This window comes from Gadus macrocephalus, chromosome 10 (genome assembly GCF_031168955.1).
Source record: "Gadus macrocephalus chromosome 10, ASM3116895v1".
NCBI lineage: Eukaryota > Metazoa > Chordata > Actinopteri > Gadiformes > Gadidae > Gadus > Gadus macrocephalus.
Genome location: NC_082391.1, coordinates 9133436 through 9158791, shown reverse-complemented (window position 1 = coordinate 9158791; position 25356 = coordinate 9133436). Strand labels below are relative to the sequence as shown.

General features: G+C 44.6%; 2 protein-coding genes and 1 long non-coding RNA gene across 5 annotated transcripts in view; 2 read left to right on the top strand and 1 right to left on the bottom strand.

The window, feature by feature from the left end:
* The window catches only part of uvssa (UV-stimulated scaffold protein A), a 483727-nt gene that overhangs the window by 374374 nt on the left and 83997 nt on the right, over positions 1 to 25356 (top strand). The window lies entirely within an intron of this gene.
* On the top strand, positions 8965 to 9598 carry LOC132465643 (uncharacterized). Its single transcript, XR_009527653.1, has 2 exons — positions 8965 to 9077; positions 9162 to 9598. It is a non-coding gene; the product is annotated as an uncharacterized LOC132465643 (long non-coding RNA).
* sil1 (SIL1 nucleotide exchange factor) overlaps positions 24023 to 25356 on the bottom strand; it is a 29074-nt gene continuing 27740 nt past the window's right edge. For all 3 annotated transcript variants that reach the window (XM_060062335.1, XM_060062333.1, XM_060062336.1), the window contains one exon: positions 24023 to 24495. In XM_060062335.1, coding sequence (XP_059918318.1) covers positions 24298 to 24495 — 198 coding nt within the window. In that variant the 3' untranslated portion in view covers positions 24023 to 24297. The remainder of the gene's footprint in view (positions 24496 to 25356) is intronic.

Here is a 25356-nt window from a genome sequence, read left to right as displayed (position 1 = left end):
TTTCGAGTAGCTGACCTGCCAAACATGCTGTCTATCACCAGACACATCCTGAGCATCCCAGCATCCACTGGATGTGTGGAAAGGATCTTCTCCAGAATGGCCAACAAATGGAGTGACTGCAGGAACAGGTGCTCCACAGAACTCATGAGAAGTGAGCTCCTGATCACTCTCAACTTTGAGCAGTCCTGTTCAGAGTTTTACAACAGCGCTTTGAAAGACAAAGAGTTACTCAGTGCTGCAAGGAGTAACAAGAAGTACACCTGGAAAAATAAGTAACAGTTTTGAGGGGAGGAGTAATGTTTTGCACTTTCTTTTTTTACATAAGTTTGTTGTGTTTTTGTTGTTTATTTGTACTGTTTTTTTTTTGTAAAAATGTTCAAAGAGAGTCCCTATAGTTATGCACTTAAAAAGTAACATGAAGTTCTCAGTTTATTTAGTTTATATTTTAAAAGTTCATTGCTGCACACGCCACACAAAGAGATTTCATTCAAGATTTAATTGACTGCACTTTATGAGAGAATGTTATGTGGTAATAAAGCATTTCAAGCTTTAAGTATGACTAATTGCTTTCTTGATCAACCCTTTACTAAAAACACCAGCACAAAATAAAACATACCACTGCTGCGGGCGCCCCGCCCCACAGGAGTCTGGCCCGTGGTGGGCGTCCCTTATTTTAATTTCTGAAAGTTGGCAACCCTACATAGGACCCTTTTTAAAAAAAAGGGTTCTATGTTCCCCGGTCTGTTACTTTTTCCACCATTACTGCCAAATTCCGGCCGACATAACTACCATTGCATGTCTTTACCTTTTGTGGAAGAGGGAGAGACGTCGGAGAACCTGACGCAGTCTATTCATACGCCGGTAAACAAACCCCGAGAAGGCCAATCCCTACGAGAGCTCCCCGCGATACGGCCATCCGGAGGCGCACAGAGCTTTTGGCCGTGATATTATTATACAGTTATATTATATTATATACTATTATATAAAGAGCTCCGTGAGTCGCAAACGGCAACAATGACTTTCTCCTCCATGCTGCAGTTCACCCCGGACTGCACTGCACTGAGTTGGCCGGTTGAACGCTAATTGGCTGTTACGTTACACATGTCACTCAGTGGCCACGCTGTTGAACGCCGATTGGCTGTCATCACGCGAATGTCGCGTCAAAGTTAAAATATTTTTAAAGATTGATAGATTGCGGGGAACATAGGACCCTTTTCCCAGAAAAGGGTCCTATGTTCCCCGCTTTTCCCAAAAAGGGTCCTATGCTCCCCGGTATGTATGGCTGCAGGGGAACATAGGACCCTTTTTGGGAAAAACGGGGAACATAGGACCTTTTTTTTTTAAAAAGGGTCCTATGGTCCCCAAGCGGGGACCATAGGACCCGGGGAACATAGGACCCGGGGAACATAGGGATGACCCCCACGATGCCTGCGGTGCTTGTCTCGGTATGTTCAAGCAGCAAACAAAGCAGTCGAGCAAGAACGGCACTGCAGTCCTTTCAGACCGGCAAGTTCAAATACTCGGTATTCTACTTGACATATCTCGTTATCGCAAGAATACAGTAGCATACACTTCTAGCTATGTGTAACTAACTGTTCAATTAAGGAAGCTGTAGGATAGTTTTCCACGCCGTAGAATTACATTTTTTTTCAATGGAGTCCGGTGGTTTGTAAGCTCCAAGTCACCAGACTCCATTGGAAAAAATATTATTTTACGGTGTGTAAGACCGCCGGTCTGCAGCTGCCTTAATTAAACGGTTAGTTTGTGTGTTCTATTGTGTGGTTGTTGTATTTCAGTGATTGGATATTAATGAATACTAGCGTTTTCTCTGGGGCTTGTTGTGCTTTTCAGACGTTCAGCCAGGCGGGGGAGTGCATGCGGGCACACCGATGATAGTATATAAGAGGGGCAGACGTCACTCATTGTTAATGAGCTTAGCATTAATACGGCAAACGGGGTCAAGGGGAGTTATTAGACAGTCAGAAGGTAACCTTTATAACATCAACAAACTGGCTCGTTTGAGTACAAACTGTACTTGTTGTGCCTCGTTTATGTACACGTTGTGTTTTTTTGCTTAGTCAGTTAAAATCAGTGACATTTGCAAAATTTCTTCTTCAATAATACATGCACGGTTAAAGGATTTATTTTATTATATTGTCTTATGTCCAAGATTGAAGCAAAAATCTAAAGATGATTTCTTTCAACTTCAGATGAGCCATTAATGAGGACACTCCAGGACTTCTCAGACTATCGGGCCAGGAGGGCAGCTTCTCTTCCTGAGATGGATGACATTCTTGAAAGACTGGATGAACAGGTATATTTTAAGTAAGCGCAGTAATAAGTTGCATGTTGTGGAAAGTTACCCATCGGGTAATTAACTTGTTACAACACCAGTATTAGTGTTTGTACCGACCAGAAAATAGATAAAGATAAGGCTATATTGCATATAAAAAAAAAAAACACAGTCTCACTCCCTACTCGTCAAATGTGTGACGCATGGCCAAGGATCCCTGGCGTCAATTTCCAACGAAAAATGTGTACCTTTTTCGTCGTTTTTCAACGCGGGGGTCCGTCAGATAGACATTCATGTTATACCTTTTGCGTCGTTTTTCAACGCGGGGGTCAATCAGATAGACATTCATGTTAATCCCTCATCGTCGGATATAGACAAAAGGAAATCAATGTCTATCAACGGTGATGCCGTCACGTTATGCAACTATTATCTATTGATTTGTTTGACATGATCTAAAAAAAAACACTGCAGACCATCAGAGCAATCTACCTTAGGCTACTTTGATCTTGCATAATTTTATTCAGCTCCGTTGTTGGTAACGTAAGGTAAAACAAATCATAATAATGACAATGATGATGATGATGATATAATAATAATAAATATAATAATTGAATATTTATCTCACTTTGTGTATCTGGGCAACCCAGTCGCCAAAAAGCATACGTTGACAGTGTACGTTTTCATGAACACTGGATTACGTCGCATTTCAACGTAAAATAGCGTGGTATACCTACAGTATCCGTAGATACGTTGGTCCACATCGCAAGGCGTGTTCAGTGTCACGCTTTGCCTGACCAAAGCATGAGGAGTACACGCTTTCTTCTCCATTCTAAATTAATGGAGGAATAGCACCAACAGGGGGCGAGACGTTCTCCTAGCATTTGGTGAAATTGTTACGTAGCCTATATTAATCCTTATTATCTGAATGGGAAATGCAATATTTTAGGACGGATACACCATTAAACGTGTTTCTAATAACATTTCTAGCGATAAATATAGCCTACCTTTTCATTAATGAGGACACTCCAGGACTTCTCAGACTATCGGGCCAGGAGGGCAGCTTCTCTTCCTGAGATGGATGACATTCTTGAAAGACTGGATGAACAGGTATATTTTAAGTAAGCGCAGTAATAAGTTGCATGTTGTGGAAAGTTACCCATCGGGTAATTAACTTGTTACAACACCAGTATTAGTGTTTGTACCGACCAGAAAATAGATAAAGATAAGGCTATATTGCATATATAAAAAAAAAAAACACAGTCTCACTCCCTACTCGTCAAATGTGTGACGCATGGCCAAGGATCCCTGGCGTCAATTTCCGACGAAAAATGTGTACCTTTTTCGTCGTTTTTCAACGCGGGGGTCCGTCAGATAGACATTCATGTTATACCTTTTGCGTCGTTTTTCAACGCGGGGGTCAATCAGATAGACATTCATGTTAATCCCTCATCGTCGGATATAGACGAAAGGAAATCAATGTCTATCAACGGTGATGCCGTCACGTTATGCAACTATTATCTATTGATTTGTTTGACATGATCTAAAAAAAAACACTGCAGACCATCAGAGAAATCTACCTTAGGCTACTTTGATCTTGCATAATTTTATTCAGCTCCGTTGTTGGTAACGTAAGGTAAAACAAATCATAATAATGACGATGATGATGATGATGATAAATATAATAATTGAATATTTATCTCACTTTGTGTATCTGGGCAACCCAGTCGCCAAAAAGCATACGTTGACAGTGTACGTTTTCATGAACACTTGAAATGCGATTACGTCGCATTTCAACGTAAAATAGCGTGGTATACCTACAGTATCCGTAGATACGTTGGTCCACATCGCAAGGCGTGTTCAGTGTCACGCTTTGCCTGACCAAAGAATGAGGAGTACACGCTTTCTTCTCCATTCTAAATTAATGGAGGAATAGCACCAACAGGGGGCGAGACGTTCTCCTAGCATTTGGTGAAATTGTTACGTAGCCTATATTAATCTTTATTATCTGAATGGGAAATGCAATATTTTAGGACGGATACACCATTAAACGTGTTTCTAATAACATTTCTAGCGATAAATATAGCCTACCTTTTCCTTGCATAATCTCCAGTAGCCTAAGTGAATGTGTATGATGTTTATAATCTTTATTATCTGAATGGGAAATGCAATATTGTAGGACAGATTCACCGCTTTTGATTGACTAATGAATTGATTCAGCTATTCCCCCAGAAGTCTGGGGTCAAAAGGTCAAAAGGAGCCGGCACCCCGCCGCTTATGAGACAACAAAAGTTAATGTGTATTTCTCTCATAACTTTTTGTCATTATTAAAGAGAGGCCTGATTCTCAGATATGCACGTTGGATGGCTACGGTGTAGGTCAGGGAAGAACTTCAGGCCAAAATCTTGCAAGCGAGCCGCTGGGTGAGGTGCAACGAGATGGAGCACTTGCTGAGTCAATTCCTGTAGGGCTGGAGCCACAGGTTGAAGCGTATGCGTCCTTTGAGACCCCCTTTGATATATAAGAGACCCCAAGGTACAGCTTACTTACATTTTCTCGACCCAGTCACCTATTGCATCACTTCCTTTAGGGCTTCGGCCTCCTAATTGATCATTGTAGTATAATTGAATGCCCTCTTTCATATATATGATACCTCCACCACTGGGACGTGGCAACAATTCTCCAAATCCATATGGGGAGGGGGGGGGATGCTTGTGGACAGTAGGGGTGTACACTAGACATAAATAGGAAGCAAACTCAGGAGAAGGAATGACTCTCACAAATATTTATTTAATAAATTGTTTCAAATAACCCTGCCACGTTAAATCAATGAGCTTGGTGTTTTGCTTTCAAAAATAGGTTATAGAAGAAGTCTAAACTGCAGAAAATAAAAACATCCAAGCTGCCTTTTAAGGATACCTTGGAATATCTGTCTATTTTTTAACCATCGGACCCTAGTTTACGACAAAAACAACACACTTGATGGCAGCTCCTTTGCCGCGTGGTTTTTAGAGCCATGTAACTGTTCACAACATTTAGCAAATTATGCCTTATTCGAGCCCCTGAGTAATGGCCTGCCTTCAGGGCTACTAGCCTCCCCAGCACTGGTCCGTGTGAGTAGAGGTACTGTTTACATCCCGATTGTCAATGTAGGGATTCAGGATGTTTTACTCTACCCCAGTGCTGTCCTAGGCACCCTAAGTAATGCCCATCTCGTGAGTTTACCTGCAGGGCTTGAGGAGAGGGAATTAGCAGCCACAGTTTCCTCCCAGACAGTAACTAATGAAGTGCAGGATAAGATTGCTGCAGTTGATCTAACAGCTCTATCAGAGTAGGAGCAAGGTCAGGTCAGAACCTTATTGCACAAGTACAGTGACGTATTTTCTGCAATCGAGGGAGATATAGGTTGCACTAACCTTATTTCTCATGACATTCCTTTAGAGGATGAGGTACCGGTACGCCAAAGATATCGGCGCATCCGCCCTTCAGAGTACGAAGCAGCCAAGACCAGCTCCTTGAGGCACAGGTTATTAGAGAAAGTAGTAGCCCCTTTGCTTCCCCCATCGTGCTGGTCAAGAAAAAGGATGGCAGCCTCCGCTTGTGTGTGGACTACCGGCTCTTAAACAGTAAGACCCGCAAGGATGCCTTTCCCTTGCCCCGCATTGAAGAGTCCCTTGACTCCCTGTCAGGAGCCTGCTGGTTCTCCACCCTGGACCTTGCTGCTGGGTACAACCAAGTACCAGTCACTGAAAAGGACAAAATTAAGACTGCATTCTGCACACCCTTTGGGCTGTTTGAGTGGAACCGGATGCCCTTTGGGTTGTGCAATGCCCCAAGTACCTTCCAGAGGTTAATGGAGAGGATCTTTGGAGATCAGTCAGTCATTGTTGCTTTACCTGGATGATATTGTTGTTTTCTCCTCAACAGTAACAGAGCATGTCGAGCGCTTGGAGTCTGTACTAGGCCGCCTGCAGCAAGAAAATCTCAAAGCCAAGTGGGAAAAGTGCTGCTTTTTCAAACCAGAGGTGAGCTACTTGGGGCACATCATATCAAAGGATGGTGTGTCTACTGACCCTGGCAAAATAGACGTTGTTTCAAAGTGGCAGCGACCTAACCATGTGTCAGAGTTGCGTTCCTTCTTGGGTTTTGCAAGCTACTACAGACGCTTCATCGATGGGTTTGCCAAGTTGGCCGCACCCTTGCATCGCCTGGTGGCTGAAATGAATGGCACAAAATCCAGGAGACCATCTAAAGAGAGCCTACTTGTTGCATGGACGGAGGAGTGTGAGCGGAGTTTTGAAGGCCTTAAAAGTAGGTTTGTGAGTGCTCCAGTTCTGGCCTATGCCAACTTCTCCTTGCCTTTCATCCTAGAAGTTGATGCCAGCTACAGTGGGCTCGGGGCTGTGCTCTCCCAAAATCAGGATGGCAGGGTCAGACCTATAGCTTATGCTAGCCGGGGCCTCAGACCTACGGAAAGAAACATGAGTAATTACAGCTCGATGAAATTTGAGTTTCTGGCCCTTAAGTGGGCCCTTACCGAAAAATTCAGAGATTACCTGCTTGGACAAAAATGCGTGGTGTTCACGGACAATAACCCTCTCAGCCACTTATCTACAGCCACGCTAGGTGCTACAGAACAGCGTTGGGCTTCACAACTTGCTGCATTTGATTTCACCATCAAGTACAGGCCTGGTCGAAGTAATCAAAATGCAGATGCACTCTCCCGACAGCACCCACCCAGGGCTACTGACTCTGAACTTGTAGCCTCTGGCAGTCATGTCCCAGAACCACTGAAGCAGTTCTTTAAACCTGATCAGACAATCAGGGCTACCCAGGCCACCATCACTGTTTTCCCCTCTCACTCCCCATCTGATTTATGTATCTTACAGGAAGTTGACTCTGCCACCAAGGAATTCCTGAGGTTTTGGACCCGGAAGAAGGGCCCAGATGCAGCTGAACGGCACCAGACCTCCAAGGAAGTGCTTGGGCTAGTCAGACAGTGGGATTGAATGATGCAAAAAGATGAAGTATTGCATCGCACAGTCTGCCACCCCAAAGCGGGGGATCTCCTTCAATTGGTGCTCCCCATGTCGCTCAAGAATCAGGTCCTTCATCAGCTGCATCAGGAGCATGGGCATCAAGGTGTCGAACGGACAACCGACTTGGTACGGCAGCGGTGCTATTGGCCAGGGATGCACCAGGACATCAAGCAATGGTGTCTGGACTGTGAACGATGTCAGGTAGCCAAAGATACTCATCCTGCTACTCGTACATACATGGGACATCTACTTGCTTCTCGCCCAAATCAGATACTCGCTGTTGACTTCACAACATTGGAGTCATCCAGGAATGGGATGGAGAATGTCCTTGTCATGACGGATGTCTTTTCCAAGTACACTCAAGCAGTCCCAACCCATGACCAAAGGGCTACCACAGTGGCGCAGGTGTTGGTGAATGAGTGGTTCTATAAGTTTGGGGTACCAGGGCGTATTCATTCGGACCAAGGCAGAAACTTTGAGAGACAACTAATCCAACAGCTCTGTGGTATGTATGGTATAGACAAAAGCCACACCACTCCATACCATCCAGCTGGTAATGGCCAATGTGAGCGTTTCAATCGCACCCTCCACAACCTCCTACGCACCCTGCCTGTTACCAAAAAGAGGGATTGGTCCTGCTACCTCCCACAAGTGACATTCTCATATAACACAACAGCACATCAGTCCACTGGAGAGTCCCCATTTTTTCTGATGTTTGGGCAAGACCCCCAGTTACCTGTTGATTTCCTTTTGGGCAGAGTGCAGGAACCTGTAGCTGGCAGTGCCCATGATTGGATTGTTGAACACCAGTACCGGCTGTGCCATGCATTTGAGGGTGCCACCAAGAATCTCGCGGCTGCGGCTGAGCGACGCAAGAAGAATCATGATCAACATGTGCGGGATCCATCCTTACAAGAAGGAGAGCTGGTCTTCCTTAGAAATGTCGGGCTAAGAGGTCGCCACAAGATTCAGGACATCTGGAGCTCTGTAGTGTACAAGGTGTTGAAGGCCCCATCAGGACAAGGACCAGTGTACTCCATTGCCCCTGTAACTGACCTACATCAGGTAAAACATGTTCATCGTGTATTACTTAAAAGAAAATTGGATCATGTGACTGACTGCCCCTCTAGCGAGCCCCTCCAGGAGGTAGAATCGCCTCTTATAGATGGGACTGCACAGGATGGTGAATGGTTCCTACTGGCTCCTTCAGGATTGGACAGCCAACCAAGTCGGCAAACCCAAGCCACCCCTCCACAAACTCCACCAGAAGTGCAGGTACCACCTTCTAGCCAACACCAAGCAAGTTATTTACCTGATATAACTGCTGTTTTTCCGGGCACCAGTGAGGCACCCCCCAGAAGGACCAACCGGACCAATGCCGGGAGGCACCACAACCTCCACCACCAACCTCAAGCGGCTGGAAGTAGAGCAATAGGGGCTACGAACTCTCAGGTGCAGAGGCCTAGCACTTTATTTATGTTTCGGCCTTGGCAGTAAGTGTCAATCGTCGGGCCGACGATTTAAAACCTAGGGGTAGATTGTAGCAATGTAGAAGCATTTCTAAACGGTGTTGAACATAGTGCTCTTGAACACAGCAGGGAAATTGCCCAGTCCCCTAATCAAGCCCCTTATATAAAGCAGGTGTGATGTGCCTCAGTATGGCTTTGTCTCTGCTGTGGCTGGTGACCATCTTTAGGATATCCCCCTGTGACCGAGTGACTTTCATGCTTACCCCTAAACCCGTGGTGGTGAGTAGTTTGTAGGCCACACCAATTGATCTACGTATGCAGCATAGTGAGCCATACTTAATTATATTTTCCTCCATTTTGTAGGTTCACTTGCTGCTGTTTTGCCCTGTTTTGCTTTGCCTTATTGTTTTGTTTTGAGTATTTATCGAACCAACTGGGGGTTAAATGTTTGTTTTTGATTGATGTTTTAATAGTTATTGTTTATTTAGGCTGGAGCTGGGTGCCAAACTGTAAGGATGCTAGGCACCCCTGGTGAGGTCCCGTCACTTGCATGTGAATTAAAGCACAGGGATATAACACGTTTTTCACCAGCTTTAGTGTGTAGTGACTGTTGATGTGAGGCACTTGTGGTGAGTGGTAGCACCCCTAGGCACTCCTCGGCGTAGTTTGCCTCTCAGCAGTTGGCCTCAGCTTTAGTCTGGTTGGTTTTGTTTAAGTTTGGGACTGCTATTTTAGATATTGTGACTTTTAGATATAAATTAGTTTTAGCTGTTTGTAATAAAGATTTGGTTTATTTTGAATCCCCGTCTCTGTCTATCAGTTAAACGAATCTGTTTGCCTTATCAGCATTGTTAATATTATTTAACACACACAAGTTACATCTCTTTTATTATACTTTATTTCCAGGGGTGTAATTCCCCTGGTGGCGTTGTCGGTCCTCCCTCCCCCCTACTTTATCCCATCCTCATCGCCCCACTCGCTACATAAGGATTAGAGGGGGTGGTCGATAGCAACCCCCATAGCAACCATGACGGTCAAGTGACTGGATGCAGCCCCGTTGAAAAAAATAGAATCCACCCTACACACTCAGGAGATTAATGATTATTATGACCATGAAGTCTTTATTTGCATGGGTTTCATTTCGTTCTGTATAGCATGGAAAAATCGGAGAAACACTCCCATTCAGAATGCATTGGTTTACATTTCGTTCTTTGGAGCACGGTTATTTTTATTTATTTTCAGTTTTTGAGGAGGTGCTTCAAAGATGCTAATTTTTCTGCAATAATCCAAAATCCAATGGAAAAACCCGTTGGCTTTTTGTCAAGGGAACCCAGGGCGACGCTCACTTCCGGGTTGGCCAACATACGTCATCCCTCCACAACTCTATACTGTAATAACACATGTTGAAGTTGAATGATAATGAATTACCGTATTGGTCCGAATATAGGACGGCCTTTTTTCCCCTCGAAATAGGTCCGAAAAAGTCGGGTCGTCTTATATTCGGGGTCTAGTATTCAGAGCGCAGTTTCTCTTCTTCGCCTCTCCATTTAAATGTCAATACACATTCGCGGCCGCAGGTGGCGCCAGGAATTGGTTCCGGGAAGAAGTAGTCCAGCGTCCTTACCAACCAGACCATTACCGGTGTTTAAAGACAGCCATTTAGAGACAAGTGGCTCAAAAGTGGGTCAGGTCAATCAACAACAGCGGAGGAGCTATGATGCCAATTTTTAAATAATGGTCGTCAATAAGGCAGGGTCAAGTAACAACTGCCAAGCTGCCAAGAAGTTCGGGGTCACGGAGTGTAACGTAAGAAGATGGCGAGCACCAAAACAACGCCTCAAAGATGCCAACAGTCAGCGCAAATCCTACCGTGGTCCTCAAAGTGGCCGTTTCAGTGAGGTTGACCGGAGAGTTTTTGAATACGTCAGAGAAAACGCGCTTTGGGAGGAGCCGCTGGAAGCGGAGCAGCTGGGGAGTGATGACAGCGAGAGCGAACACAGCGGGGCAGAGGACGTGTGTGAGGGATAGAGAGACATCGGAGGAGAAATTTGGTGAAATTTAGTTAAGTTTAGTTAAATATGTGGCCTCTATTTTCTCTGTTATTTAAAAATATTCACAATATTGCTTGATATTCATTTAGAATCATACTGTACATATTTTGCCTTGAAAGTGCCGTGGCCTTTACTGGCATTATTATTATTGTCATTAATATAACAAGTGTTTAATTCACTGTGTTTTTAATATTGTTATTAAGAAAAAAAAATGAAGTTCTTTGTTCTGCAAATGTGGTCTGCAAATCTTTTTTTCTAAATGTTTGTGTTGAAAAACGGGGGTCGTCTTATAATCAGGGTCGTCTTATATTCGGACCAATACGGTAATTTATTCTTTATTCTGCCTTAGTATTTATTTAGCAGCGAAATGCATTGTGTGTGTGTGTGTGTTTGTGTGCGTGTGTATAACATGCTATTTTATGTTGAAATGCAACGTAATCCAGTGTTCACGAAAATGTACACTGTCAACGTATGCTTTGGCGACTGGGTTGGCTCTCAGATATACGTGTTTCTAACAAGATATCATTAAAAGTTACATAAAGTAACGGTTTAATAACACAAACGCAGGAAACACGTGAGCTGCTAGTTTAGCGAAAGCAGCGTCCCTAACAATCTGACGCCGTTGAAACATGCGAGCGAGCCGATAAAATCGTCCTAATAACTATAAAACTAAAGATCAGACACAATCACTGACTGAAGATTATGCAAGTAAAAAGTATATTTCTCGCTAGAAATGTTATTAGAAACACGTTTAACGGTGAATCGGTCCTAAAATATTGCATTTCCCATGCAGATAATAAAGATTAATAAAGATCATACACATTCACTGACTGAAGATTATTCAAGGATAAAGTACATTTCTCGCTAGAAATGTCAATAGAAACACATTTAATGGTGAATCAGTCCTACAATATTGCATTTCCCATTCAGATAATAAAGATTATAAAGATCATACACATTCACTTAGGCTACTGGAGATTATGCAAGGAAAAGGTAGGCTATATATATCGCTAGAAATATTATTAGAAACCCATAAAATATTGCCTTTCCCATTCAGATAATAAAGATTGATATAGGCAACGTAACAATTTCACCAAATGCTAGGAGAACGTCTCGCTGTTGGTGCTATTCCTCCATTCATTTAGAATGGAGAAGAAAGCGTGTACTCCTCACGCTTTGGTCAGGCAAAGCGTGACACTGAACATGCCTTGCGATGTGGACCAACGTATCTACGGATACTGTAGGTATACCACGCTATTTTACGTTGAAATGCGACGTAATCCAGTGTTCATGAAAACGTACACTGTCAACGTATGCTTTTTGGCGACTGGGTTGCCAAGTGAGATAAATATTCAATTATTATAATTATTATTATTATATCATCATCATCATCGTCATTATTATGATTTGTTTTACCTTACGATACCAACACCGGAGCTGAATAAATTTATGCAAGATCACAGTAGCCTAAGGTAGATGGCTCTGATGGTCTGCGTTGTTTTTTTTTAGATCATGTCAAACAAATCAATAGATAATAGTTGCATAACGTGACGGCATCACCGTTGATAGACATTGATTTCCTTTCGACTATATCCGACGGTGAGGGATTAACATGAATGTCTATCTGATTGACCCCCGCGATGAAAAACGACGCAAAAGGTATAACATGAATGTCTATCTGACGGACCACCGCGTTGAAAAACGCGGGTCGTCGGAAATTGACGCCAGGGATCCTTGGCCATGCGTCACACATTTGACGAGTAGGGAGTGAGACTGGCCCTCATTTATCAAACGAGCGTACGACAGAAAACGTGCGTAAAATGGACGTACGCTCATTTCAACGTTGAGCTTGGCATTTATCAATTTCAACGTGAGCGCAGGCTGCGATGAAATCTCACATCAGGTCTGAGCTCGTGTACGCAAGTTTTTTTGGCGCAACATACGGGTATTTCACTGATGAATAGTGCAGCACAAGTAGCTGCATGTTGCACATCTGTATTAATTACTAAATAAATTGGAATTAGCCCAGCCGTTCAAACAATTACAATCAAGTCAGGCCTAATTAAAAACAGTATTGCTATGAAAATAATTAGAATGTGACGGGTGAAATGTTTATTCAGCTGTCTATATAAACAGGAGCTTTGCCAAATAGGTGGTCGAGTCTCAGCGATGGCAGATCTGGCTCTGTTAGTGGACCTCAACGCACGTCTAAGACAAGAGAGAGTTTTTCGAGATTTTTTTATGGAGAGCGATGAATGGCTCTTGAGTCGTTTTCGTCTCCCAAGGCATCTCCCGATGGAGCTATGCAATGCTTTTGGAGCCACAGTTAAGGCGAGAAACTAGGCGATCAAACACAATACCTGTGCCAGTGCAGGTGTGCTCTACCTTGGGTTTTTTTGCCACCGGGACCTTTCAGCGGGAGATCGGGGACAGGTCTGGTATTTCCCAGCCAAGTATTAGCCGAACCATGCCAGCAGTTTTGGCAGCTATAATGTCCCTCTCCGAACGTTATATTAAAGTCCCATATAATAACGATCAGCAAACTGGAATCAAACAGGATTTTTATGCTATTGCTAGGTTTCCAAATGTGATTGGTGCGGTTGATTGGTATACCATGTGCGTATGAAGCCACCATCTATTAATGATTATGCGTACATCAACCGCAAAAGCTACCATTCAGTTAATGTTCCGATTATTTGCGATGCCAGAATGTCAATCCTGAACATGGTAGCCCGATGGCCTGGGGGCACGCACGATTCTTTTATTTTCCAAAATAGCAACGTTGTGCATCGTCTACATCAGGGCGCACTACATGGTCAGAGTCATCTCCTCGGTGAGTTACGCTGCAGTCACACTTTTTTTTCTCTTGAAAAACGTCGAAGACATCGCACTAAAAGTTTGATGTGATTCATCTAGGTGACAAAGGCTATGCCCTGAACGACCTACCTAATAACTCCTCTGGCTAATCCGAACACGGATCAGGAGCGCAACTTCAACAGCGCTCACACACGCACAAGGGCAACAGTGGAGCGATGTATAGGCCAATCATGAGATTATTTGTGCCATTACTTTGTAACACGGAAGCTGTAGATATATATTTTTTAAATAATTGCAAAGGCCTTTTTACCACTTCCATGACTGGTCTGGAGTGCATCGGTGTCTCCTCCGCCACTTATGCCCGAAATGGAGGGAGACCCGATGAGACCAGCCACTCGCTCCTCAAATGCGGTCAGTTCAAGGCTCGGGTCCACCCGGCCTCCTCCCGTTTCTTGCTTGGCCCGCTTCACAGCCGCAACACGTTTTTTGGAGCTTCATGTCGGACCATTTTTGAGAGACGCCGAGATCGTTTAATGGCCTGTGGCATGTGCCACCGCGACCACTGACATACCATGGCATATGCCGTTCTGGAACGGTAACTGCCGTTCTGAAACGGTAACTGCCGTCGCGACCACAGACATACCATGGCATATGCCGTTCTGGAACGGTAACTGCCATTCTGAAACGGTAACTACCGTTCTGAAACGGTAACTGCCGTCGCGACCACTGACATACCATGGCATATGCCGTTCTGGAACGGTAACTGCCGTTCTGAAACGGTAACTACCGTTCTGAAACGGTAATGCCATGGCATATGCCTTTCTGGAACGGTAACTACCGTTCTGAAACGGTAACTGCCGTTCAGGTGGAACGGTAACTGCAGTTCCCAACAATGGTATGTGACACCAGCATAACTCCTCCGTATAATTTCAAGACAGGTATTGCCATAAATGTAAAGGTATATATTTGGTATTTATTGACACAATATCACAACATAACGCCGTAAATAAAGGGATTTACACGTTTCTCTCGTCCGTGCTGTTGTTATGATATTTCCGATCTGTTTGTTGTTGCTTTTGTAATGACAGATGCTTTTGAAAACAGCCGGACTTGCTCCGGTGACGGTAGTTATAGCCTAGCCTTCTAGGTGGCCATAGAGCTATAGTCTATTGCTTTGTTCCAATATCCATACTATCCGCAGTCATTATACTTTATTTTAGCATGACTTCTTTTTTATATAGTTTGAGTACGTAGTGCGTTGCAATTAAGATCAGGGCGAAAGGAAGTGTAGTGAAAGGACCCGGATGGTATACTCAAAACGGTCAAACCGATGAGTGTGGAATCGTGGATTGTACACCTTTCGTGCTCCACGGCAGCGATCTTAGCTACGTAGCTGAAGAGGCGGAGCCAGGCTGAGCCAACGTCGGCGCATTTTCTTTAATAGGTCCATGCATTTTCCACGTATCCTGCATTAATGGAGTCATTTTGTTGTTTTAATAGCTTTATAACTACTATGTGTAAAGTGTTCACCGTTCAAAGCGAGATGTTTATTGCGGTTGCGATCGTAGTTTCCGTTAGGGGTGGCACTGTAGGCTATGGCTAGACAGTCATCCATTTTTCCACTCGTGTTTTATCAAGATGTTCTAGTAGCGTAGCCTATAATAAAGCCTACTGTATGACTGCTTCAGCTCATAACTATTCAATAGGCCAAATATTAAGTTTTGCATTTGTTGTTATTGGTGTTTAACCAAATAATTTAAGCAGGCCTATAGGTTCCTATCATTTAACCCTGATCCAGTGTCATAAACCTTTCTATATCGACATGATCCAGTGGTATCATGGCATACAGGCCAAAAGTTTTTCCGCTGGCAAGCCAATTATGTTAATCGGAAGTTCCATTTCCTACTGGAACCACCGTTTTTCCGCTGGCATGCCACTCATGTAAAATGGTATTACCAGTTTCTACTGGCACCTACCGTTTTTCCGCTGGCATGCCACTCATGGAAAATGGTAATTACCAGTTTCTACTGGCACCTACCGTTTTTCCGCTGGCATGCCACTCATGGAAAATGGTAATTACCAGTTTCTACTGGCACCTACCGTTTTTCCGCTGGCATGCCACTCATGGAAAATGGTAATTACCAGTTTCTACTGGCACCTACCGTTTTTCCGATGGCATGCCACTCATGGAAAATGGTAATTACCAGTTTCTACTGGCACCTACCGTTTGCCAGTAGATATTCCTTTCCTGTGGTATTTGCCCGTTCATACACACATACCACTCATGATTCACAGCTACACAATCATTCTTATAAAAACGGTAGGTGCCAGTAGAAACTGGTAATTACCATTTTCCATGAGTGGCATGCCATCGGAAAAACGGTAGGTGCCAGTAGAAACTGGTAATTACCATTTTCCATGAGTGGCATGCCAGCGGAAAAACGGTAGGTGCCAGTAGAAACTGGTAATTACCATTTTCCATGAGTGGCATGCCAGCGGAAAAACGGTAGGTGCCAGTAGAAACTGGTAATTACCATTTTCCATGAGTGGCATGCCAGCGGAAAAACGGTAGGTGCCAGTAGAAACTGGTAATACCATTTTACATGAGTGGCATGCCAGCGGAAAAACGGTAGCCTGTATGCCATGATACCACTGGATCATGTCGATATAGAAAGGTTTATGACACTGGATCAGGGTTAAATGATAGGAACCTATAGGCCTGCTTAAATTATTTGGTTAAACACCAATAACAACAAATGCAAAACTTAATATTTGGCCTATTGAATAGTTATGAGCTGAAGCAGTCATACAGTATAGGCTTTATTATAGTCTACGCTACTAGAACATCTTGATAAAACACGAGTGGAAAAATGGATGACTGTCTAGCCATAGCCTACAGTGCCACCCCTATAGGGACCTGGCTCTGGTGCACTAACCGGAAACTACGATCGCAACCGCAATAAACATCTCGCTTTGAACGGTGAACTCTTTACACATAGTAGTTATAAAGCTATTAAAACAACAAAATGACTCCATTAATGCAGGATACGTGGAAAATGCATGGACCTATTAAAGAAAATGCGCCGACGTTGGCTCAGCCTGGCTCCGCCTCTTCAGCTACGTAGCTATTAGATCGCTGCCGTGGAGCACGAAAGGTGTACATCAATCCACACTCATCGGTTTGACCGTTTGAGTATACCATCCGGGTCCTTTCACTACACTTCCTTTCGCCCTGATCTTAATTGCAACGCACTACGTACTCAAACTATATAAAAAAAGAAGTCATACTAAAATAAAGTATAATGACTGCGGATAGTATGGATATTGGAACAAAGCAATAGACTAGCTCTATGGCCACCTAGAAGGCTAGGCTATAACTACCGTCACCGGAGCAAGTCCGGCTGTTTTCAAAAGCATCTGTCATTACAAAAGCAACAACAAAACAGATCGGAAATATCCTAACAGCACGGACGAGAGAAACGTGTAAATCCCTTTATTTACGGCGTTATGTTGTGATATTGTGTCAATAAATACCAAATATATATACCTTTACATTTATGGCAATACCTGTCTTGAAATTATACGGAGGAGTTATGCTGGTGTCACATACCATTGTTGGGAACTGCAGTTACCGTTCCACCTGAACGGCAGTTACCGTTTCAGAACGGTAGTTACCGTTCCAGAAAGGCATATGCCATGGCATTACCGTTTCAGAACGGTAGTTACCGTTTCAGAACGGTAGTTACCGTTTCAGAACGGTAGTTACCGTTTCAGAACGGTAGTTACCGTTTCAGAACGGCAGTTACCGTTCCAGAACGGCATATGCCATGGTATGTCAGTGGTCGCGACGGCAGTTACCGTTTCAGAACGGCAGTTACCGTTTCAGAACGGCAGTTACCGTTTCAGAACGGCATATGCCATGGTATGTCAGTGGTCGCGGTGGCACATGCCACAGGCCAATAAACGATCTCGGCCCTACTGCCATTTTTTCTTCACCTTATTCGGAATAAAATAACTTTAACGCAATGCAAACAATAGCATATATGTGAAATGTTTTAAGCTGGATAACAGAAATGTTACATTTAATTTATTATTTAGCCTAATTAATTTAATTAACAAACCTCTTCCGTAGCCCGATGAACATTGGAAACACTATTCACTGCAACATTTAATTCCTTCCATATAGCATTCTTTTGCTTGCCTTTAATGCCAGTTTTTAGGCTACCAAACAAAACCAGACGGTTCGCATCCACCAGTGACACGAGCGTCTCCATTTCGGTCTCGGAAAAATTCCAAAATTCCTGGCAACAATAAAAGGGTGAAATTATTAGAGAAGAAAGTGGCACGTGTAGCAGTTAAAAAGCTATACACATATTTACACAAGTTATGATTAACCCTTAGACTTGCATATCTACAATTTACTAGATGTGAAAGAAAACAGCTGTATGTCAATACTTCATCCATGTGTGCTTCATTCAGTGATACAGTCAATTGTGTGATTACATTTGTTTAGTCCTCTACCTACAGTAAGTGAATAAAAACGAATGAATTAAACTAAGAAATGGGACAAAATATATCAGATTAATTGACCATTGACGTTTTCCTGTTTGCTCTCTACTTTAGTACATTTGATTGTACACTTTGATTTTTGGTAGGGTTAAGGTTGAGATTTTTGTAGAGCAATGAATCCGGATTGGGTCCAAGTCTTCAAAACCTTTAAGGCATGGCCATGTGATGGCCGGACAGAGAGAGCCCATGCCCAAGGTCCCACAGGGGCCTCAATACATTAAATCATATACCCTAAATTAAACCCTTTAACCCCCTAAATAAAATGGGCCCAAAAAAAGCTCAGGAAAACATCCACAAACAATCGGCATATTTGAGGCACAATGAGTTTTTCTTTCCTGTCACTAATTTAGTTAATCAGAGAAAGTGGGAGCAAAGCGTTCTTGCCAGTCTCTGCCAAACAGGATTGAAAACCACTAGGGTCCGAACGCAAGTGTTCTTTTCGTGCCATAGATGTGCAGATGTATGTGTGTGTGCATGCAGGGGTGTGTGTGTGTGTGTGGGGGGGGGGGGTTGGACAAAGAATCCTGAGATGTGAGATAGGTTGTGAGGCGCTGGCCGGGGGATCCTGAGGGAGATCTTGTGCATTTCGCGATTGCTCGTTCGTGTGACCTACTGCACAGTGGCCGCTAGGGGGTGCCAGCGGCCGGAATTACTGCCGCGGCCCACATAAGTGGACCGGCCCACCGGGAAACTTCCCGATCGTCCCGAGGGACACCCTCACTCAGCCTGCTTTCTCTGTGTCTGCCGTGAAGCATGGTGTGGAGCACCATCTCGCCACTACTACCCCCGTGCTCGGTGCCTCGGCCCAACCAAGCTTGCCGTTGCAAAGGCTGAGTTTGCAAACGTGGAACGCCTGGGTATAGTCCGCCGGTCCAACAGCCCGTGGGGTTCCCCCTCCACATTGTCCCAAAGCCCGGGGGCGGCTGGCACCCGTGTGGCGACTACCGGCGGCTAAATGAGGCAACGATGCCTGACCGGTACCCAGTCCCGAACATACAGGATTTCTGGTATGGTGATTTTTTCCAAGGTGGACCTTGGCCGGGGATATCATCAGGTGCCTATACATCCACTGGACGTTCCCAAAACAGCAGTGAACACGCCGTTTGGTCTGTTTGAGTTCCTACGAATGCCGTTCGGCCATAAAAACGCAGCTCAATCTTTTCAACGCCTCATGGACTCTGTTTTACGGGAGCTTTTTCTTTTTGTGTACTTTGATGACATCCTGGTGGCAAGCACGTCCAAATCTCAGCACCTGGCGCACCTCCGGACACTTTTTGAGCGGCTCAGCCACCATGGGTTAATTGTCAACCCCGCCAAGTGCCAGTTTGGTCTCTCCATCATCGATTTCCTGGGACACAGAGTCATTAAGGATGGTGCAGCCCCTCTCCCATCGAAGGTGGAGGCGGTCGCACAGTTCCCGCGCCCGCTCAATGTCGGGTCCCTGCAGGAGTTCCTCGGCATGGTGAATTTTTACCACCGTTTCATCCCTCGAGCCGCCCAGTTCATGCGGCCCTTGCATGAGGCCTTGCAAGGTAAGCCCAAGCACGCTGTGGACCAGGGACGTGCACAGGAATTTTGAGGGGCAGTTGCTCTGACCTGAAAAAAGGGCACCCCCCCCCCCCAAAAAAAAACAAACTCACAGGCTATCTGAAGGACTGAGAATAACAGGGTCTTTATTAATATATTAATACAAATAAGTAAAACACTGAAATAACTACTACTAACGATAATGCAGAAAAACATGACTTGAAGAAGAAGAACATAACATGAACACAAACATAATTAAACAACATCCTATGAAGTCAAATTGACATTTTAAATGTCACACACTTGACCACACTGATTTCGGATTTCTTTGCTGCCTCCTTTAGTTGTCTCTCTCTCTCCTGAATCCTCCTCTTTTCACTGGGCATTTCGGCTTCACTTAACAATAACAAATAATACCCAAAATAGTGATAAGATTTAGGCATGAACAATTTTGAATGAAAGAATTCATGTGATGCATTACTTCCATCATTTATTCTTCTTGTTAAAACGAAATCAGCAGACATGTAACTTAGTTTGCCTACCAAAAAATGTGTAGACTATATGATAACGGGCTGCTTGTCTGCAAGCTAGCGAGCTGTCTGATTATTTAGGCTAAACGTTACGTGGCAAACTGAGCCTGGATTTATGAAGATTTTAATTCATTTCATAAAACGTGATGATGATTGTTTGTTTGTTATACATCTCAAATTCACCTTTTCCGAGAACATCAAGGCAGTCGTCTCACAGGTGCCGGTGTTCCGGTCGCGTGCAGCGCTGCAGCTACGTAAAGCAGCTTTCACACGCCGCGCGGCAACTCGCCCCCTCCATTCATTTCAACGGGGGAAGGGCGGCAGAGGGGAGGCGGCAAAAGCGGCTGTTGCCACGCGGCAGAGTTTGCCCTCCCCCTACTGACTTTCACTCTCAGTGCCCGAACGGAATTGAATGAGGCTACGCTTACTTTATGAAATGTTTCGAGTGGCGATTTTTATTATCTAGGCCTACATGAAATTCTGCATCCATTAAATGATTAAAAAAAAAATATATATATATATATTTTTTTTTTTTCGTCGGAAGGGCAACCTGAGTCGAGGAGGGCATATAGGCAGTTGCCCAAGCAACCTGAGCAACCCCCCTGTGCACGTCCCTGCTGTGGACTAGACTGAGAACAGGGACAAGGCTTTTGTTGCCACTAAGGCCGCCCTGGCGAACGCCACCATGCTGGCACATCCTTCTCCCACAGCCTCCATCGCCATCACCTCGGACTACGCTGTCGGTGCCGTCTACGAGCAGTGGGTGGGCGGGGCCTGGCAGCCACTTGCCTTCTTCAGCCGTCAGTTGCGCCCCAGCGAGCGTAAGTACAGCACTTTCTACCGGGAGCTGCTTGGTCTCTACCTCGCCATCAGACACTTTCATTCCCTGTTGGAAGGTCGACACTTTTGTCGACCACAATCCGCTGACTTTCACCATGGCCAAGGTGGCTGATTCCCACAGGATGGAGACGACAGGTTTTTGGATGCCAACCATGGTCTCTCCCACCCAGGTTCGAAAGCTTCACAGAGATTGGTTTCGGCTAAGTTTGTTTGGCACTGCCCCAAGAAAGACGTTAGGGACTGGGCTAACACCTGTTTTAACAGTTGGCAAAGTTGCCAGTGCCAGTTGGCCAAAGCGCACCGCCACACTAAAACCCCGTTAGAGTTGTCCCCAGTGCCGGAGAGACGGATTGACCATGTAAACGTGGATCTGGTCGGCCCTCTGCCCTCCTCTCACGGTTTCACCTACCTGTTGATCATGGTTGACAGGACCACCCGTTGGCCTGAGGCTGTGCCACTGACGTTACTGGCATCTGTCGAGATGACATGGTTATTTATCGTCACCTGGGTTGCCCATTTCGGCACTCCTTCGGACATATCCTCTGACTGGGGCGCGCAGTTTACGTCTGAGCTGCGGAAGGCTATCGCACAGAGCCTCGGAGTGAAACTCCACCACACGACTGCATATTACCCACAGGCTAACGGACTCTGTGAACAATTTCATAGGTCGATGAAGGCTGCCCTTCGTGCCAGCCTCAAAGACAGCAACTGGGTCGACAAGCTCTCGTGGGTACTGCTTGGCATCAGGACTGCACCAAAGGAAGACCTACAGTCCTCCTCCGCAGAGCTTGGTCATGGCTAGCCGCTGCAGATTCCAGGGGATTTCTTCCCTGGCACCACTGTTCCTTGGTCTGCCACTCTCCAGTGGTCCACGCTACTGGACAAGGCGAGGCTTTTCGCACCTGTCCCCACTTCCCGTCACAGCCTCCCTCAGTCGCACATCCCCGCTGGGCTTCGGACGTCCGACTACGTTTTCTTTCGCCACGACGCCCACAGGGGACCGCTACGCCCGCCCTACAAGGGCCCGTTCCGGGTTTTGGAAATGGGGGCCAAACATTTTGTGGTGGACATGGGCGGCAAACCGGAGCGACTCTCCATTGACCGCCTCAAGCCACCTCACTTGGACGTGGCCAGGCCCATCAAATTGGCCCAGCCCCCACGACGCGGACAAACTCCAGCTCGGCCCCCGCCCCCAGCTCCCCTTCCTCCCGGAACTCCCACACTCCATGCCCCTCGTCGGTGTCATGGCGGGACACCTGCTGCGGTTGTGGCTCCTCGACCTCCTGTACGACACCGCCGTTCTGGCCGGTTAATACACCCACCTCTGTGGTGACTGTTTTGTTTTTGTTTTCTTCTGTTGGTAAATTCTGGGGGGACGTTTGTAGTGAGTGTAACCTATCATAATTCACCTATGTTGTTAACTGTGGTTCTATACACTGTTGTAGGCATATCATTTACTGTCTTGGCTGTTCAGGGATCGCTGTACCCTTTAAATGTTAAAAACGTCTTATGACGTAGAGCCCTATGCGGGATTGTTTTTACTAGCAGCGCGTTTTGACTTCCTGTTTTTGTCTAACGAAATAATCGAGTCACGCATTCGTGTGCTCAACGTGAGAAACTGCAATTTCCACAATGTTTTAGTTAGTGTATAATCCTGTGAAGATAAGAATGGTGTTTGATTAGCTTAGAATGAGCCCTTTATATGTGGAAATGAAGCTGCTCCTGTCGCTATGTTGCATCGCCTCGTTTCTACAGTAAGGACAAACACAGGCTCTAGAGAGAACATTTTTTTTAATCAATCTACTATTAATTAAAGGCTCTATCAACTCAAAACCTAAGATCTTAAAAATAAATTTGTTTCGTCTAAAAGCTTTAGGAAGGAGGGGGATGTGTTATCCCCATGGCTACGACATAGTTGCAATACTTTTTTTCTACTGTTGTGTATGAGCGTTATACGATATGTATACAGGACTCAGAGAAGCTTAGGTTCGTCACTCTCTCGGACAAGCCTCATGCAGCCAGTTTAAGGGTCCAATATTTTGGCAGAGGGCAGTCTCTGTGCATTATTCAACACAGCAATCTTTGGGAAACGTTCATTTGTTCTGTTGTTTCCTGGTACAAAATACAAGCAGGCCAACACCCTTTAGGATTAAGTCGCGTAATCTATATTCACCAACCGCAGTGCATGTAAACATTGCCTTGTATGTGCCAACTGCTATCATGATTAATGATCAAGAAATCTAAATAGCGTTCATTATAGTTCTATGACTGTTGACAACGATGGATGGAATAAGAGGACTGTGTGGTGAGAAACGTTAAAAGGCTTTTAAGTAGAACTACCATGGAAAATATATATGATTCTGATTGGTTAGACTGATCAATAGTAAAAGAAAAAGTACACCTTGATGCGATCAAAATGACGTTTTCACAAAGTGTGAAATGTGGCCACATGTGTACAGCTTCAATCTGTGAATACCTACTAATTACAATCCCGAAGCTGTACACATGCAGCCATTACCCTTTGTGAAAATGCGACAGCAATTTTATTAATGGAATTCACAGTATCCGTGATTACGCATCGTTATTGTAGACATTCTTATTATAAATTATATTTGAATATGTAATTTTTAGCTACCATCTTGAACACAAGTTAGTTTCAAGTTCTTTGTGTGTCTAATTTCAAAATGTTTGATTTTCCACATACTTTCCCGAAGTTAAATAACTTACCGACCTGCATGTTGCTCTTTAATAGTTCTTATTAGGGCCCAGTTCTAGAACTGGTATGGGTTGGGATTGGGAAATGTATCTGAAGAATACTAATTACGATACAAAATAAGATTTGTAATAAATATAGAAAAGGACAACAAATCAGAAAAGGACAACAGACAAGTTATTGTTACAGCCTTTAACTTGTCTGGCACAAAGTTGTTGGGATGGATTTCAACAACAGCTTGTTGTGGAGAGACTGTTGAACACACATTCCATATCCAATAATCGTGTTTGTGATAGCCGTTTGCATTTACAACAAACACATTGTGCTGGATGATGTGGAGGGCCTCTTGACCTCCACAAAGTCTGTACCCTACTTTGGCACTGGCTAGAGCCTTCCTCCATCCATCCAGGTCTTCAAGGTACGGTTGATATATTTTGTATACCTATGCACCATCACTTCATTTTGAGTTCAAGGGTGTGCAACAGGTCCAGAATCTCCCTAAAGTACCCTTCGTCATCCCCCAGTGCCTGCTCCTGGTGAACCAGGTCCCGATACTGAGCCTTCAGAGAGCCCAGAGAGACAGGAAGGGAGCCATGGCGACGGTACTGGTCCAGACACACTGGGACCATGGCCAGCATGGTCTGGAGACCCTAGAGGACGGACACACTGTTTGCTTATCCAGGGAATCGATTAGGACACTTCAGAGTACTGAAAAGCCAGTTGTGTTTAAATAGTTGCCACAAAATGCACATTCAATATATAATTACTTCAATATATAAATACATCGGTATAAAATACTAGGGGTTCTCAAACTTTTACTGTGGAGTTGCAGAGACTCTGCCAGCCAGGTATTTTGCACTAATGTAACACTGTGATGAGTTATGCACCATGGGATCCCCTGATTGTATCTGGGTACTCCTCTGGTGCATCACAACCTGTGTCGTCCCGTTAATGGTCGTAAGTTTGCAGACAGCACTCAGCATCCATGGCTAAAACGCTGCCATGCAATTTTCAGGGGTGGAATGTAGCATTATTGTGTCAGCTGTTCTGAGAGTGCATTTACATTTACATTTCGGGCAATTAGCCGATGCTTTTAACCAAAGCGACTTACAATATGTCCGTTAGTCATAAGAAGTGAAACAATGTATCTCTGTCGGTACAGTAAAGATGTTTATAGAACCTAATGCAAGTACTAAAAATTGCTAGGTTAACCCATTTCTGCATACAGCAATGATAGGCAGCTAATGGAACCGAGTGGCCCTCCGTCAGCGTTAGTGAGTTTGAGTTGACCGTGCCGTCTCTGTATGAGACCATTCGGATCTTAGACCACTCCCGGATCATTTCTGATTTTTCCATCAAGGCATCTCATCCCTGATTGGTTCAGGAAATCAATTTAGCCTGTAAATCACATTTATGGGAAAAACAAAAACATCTCAAACGTGGCGAAACAGAAAAGGAGGAGCAGAGAGGGAGGAGGGGAGAGGGAAGAGCAGAGAGGGAGCAGCAGAGAG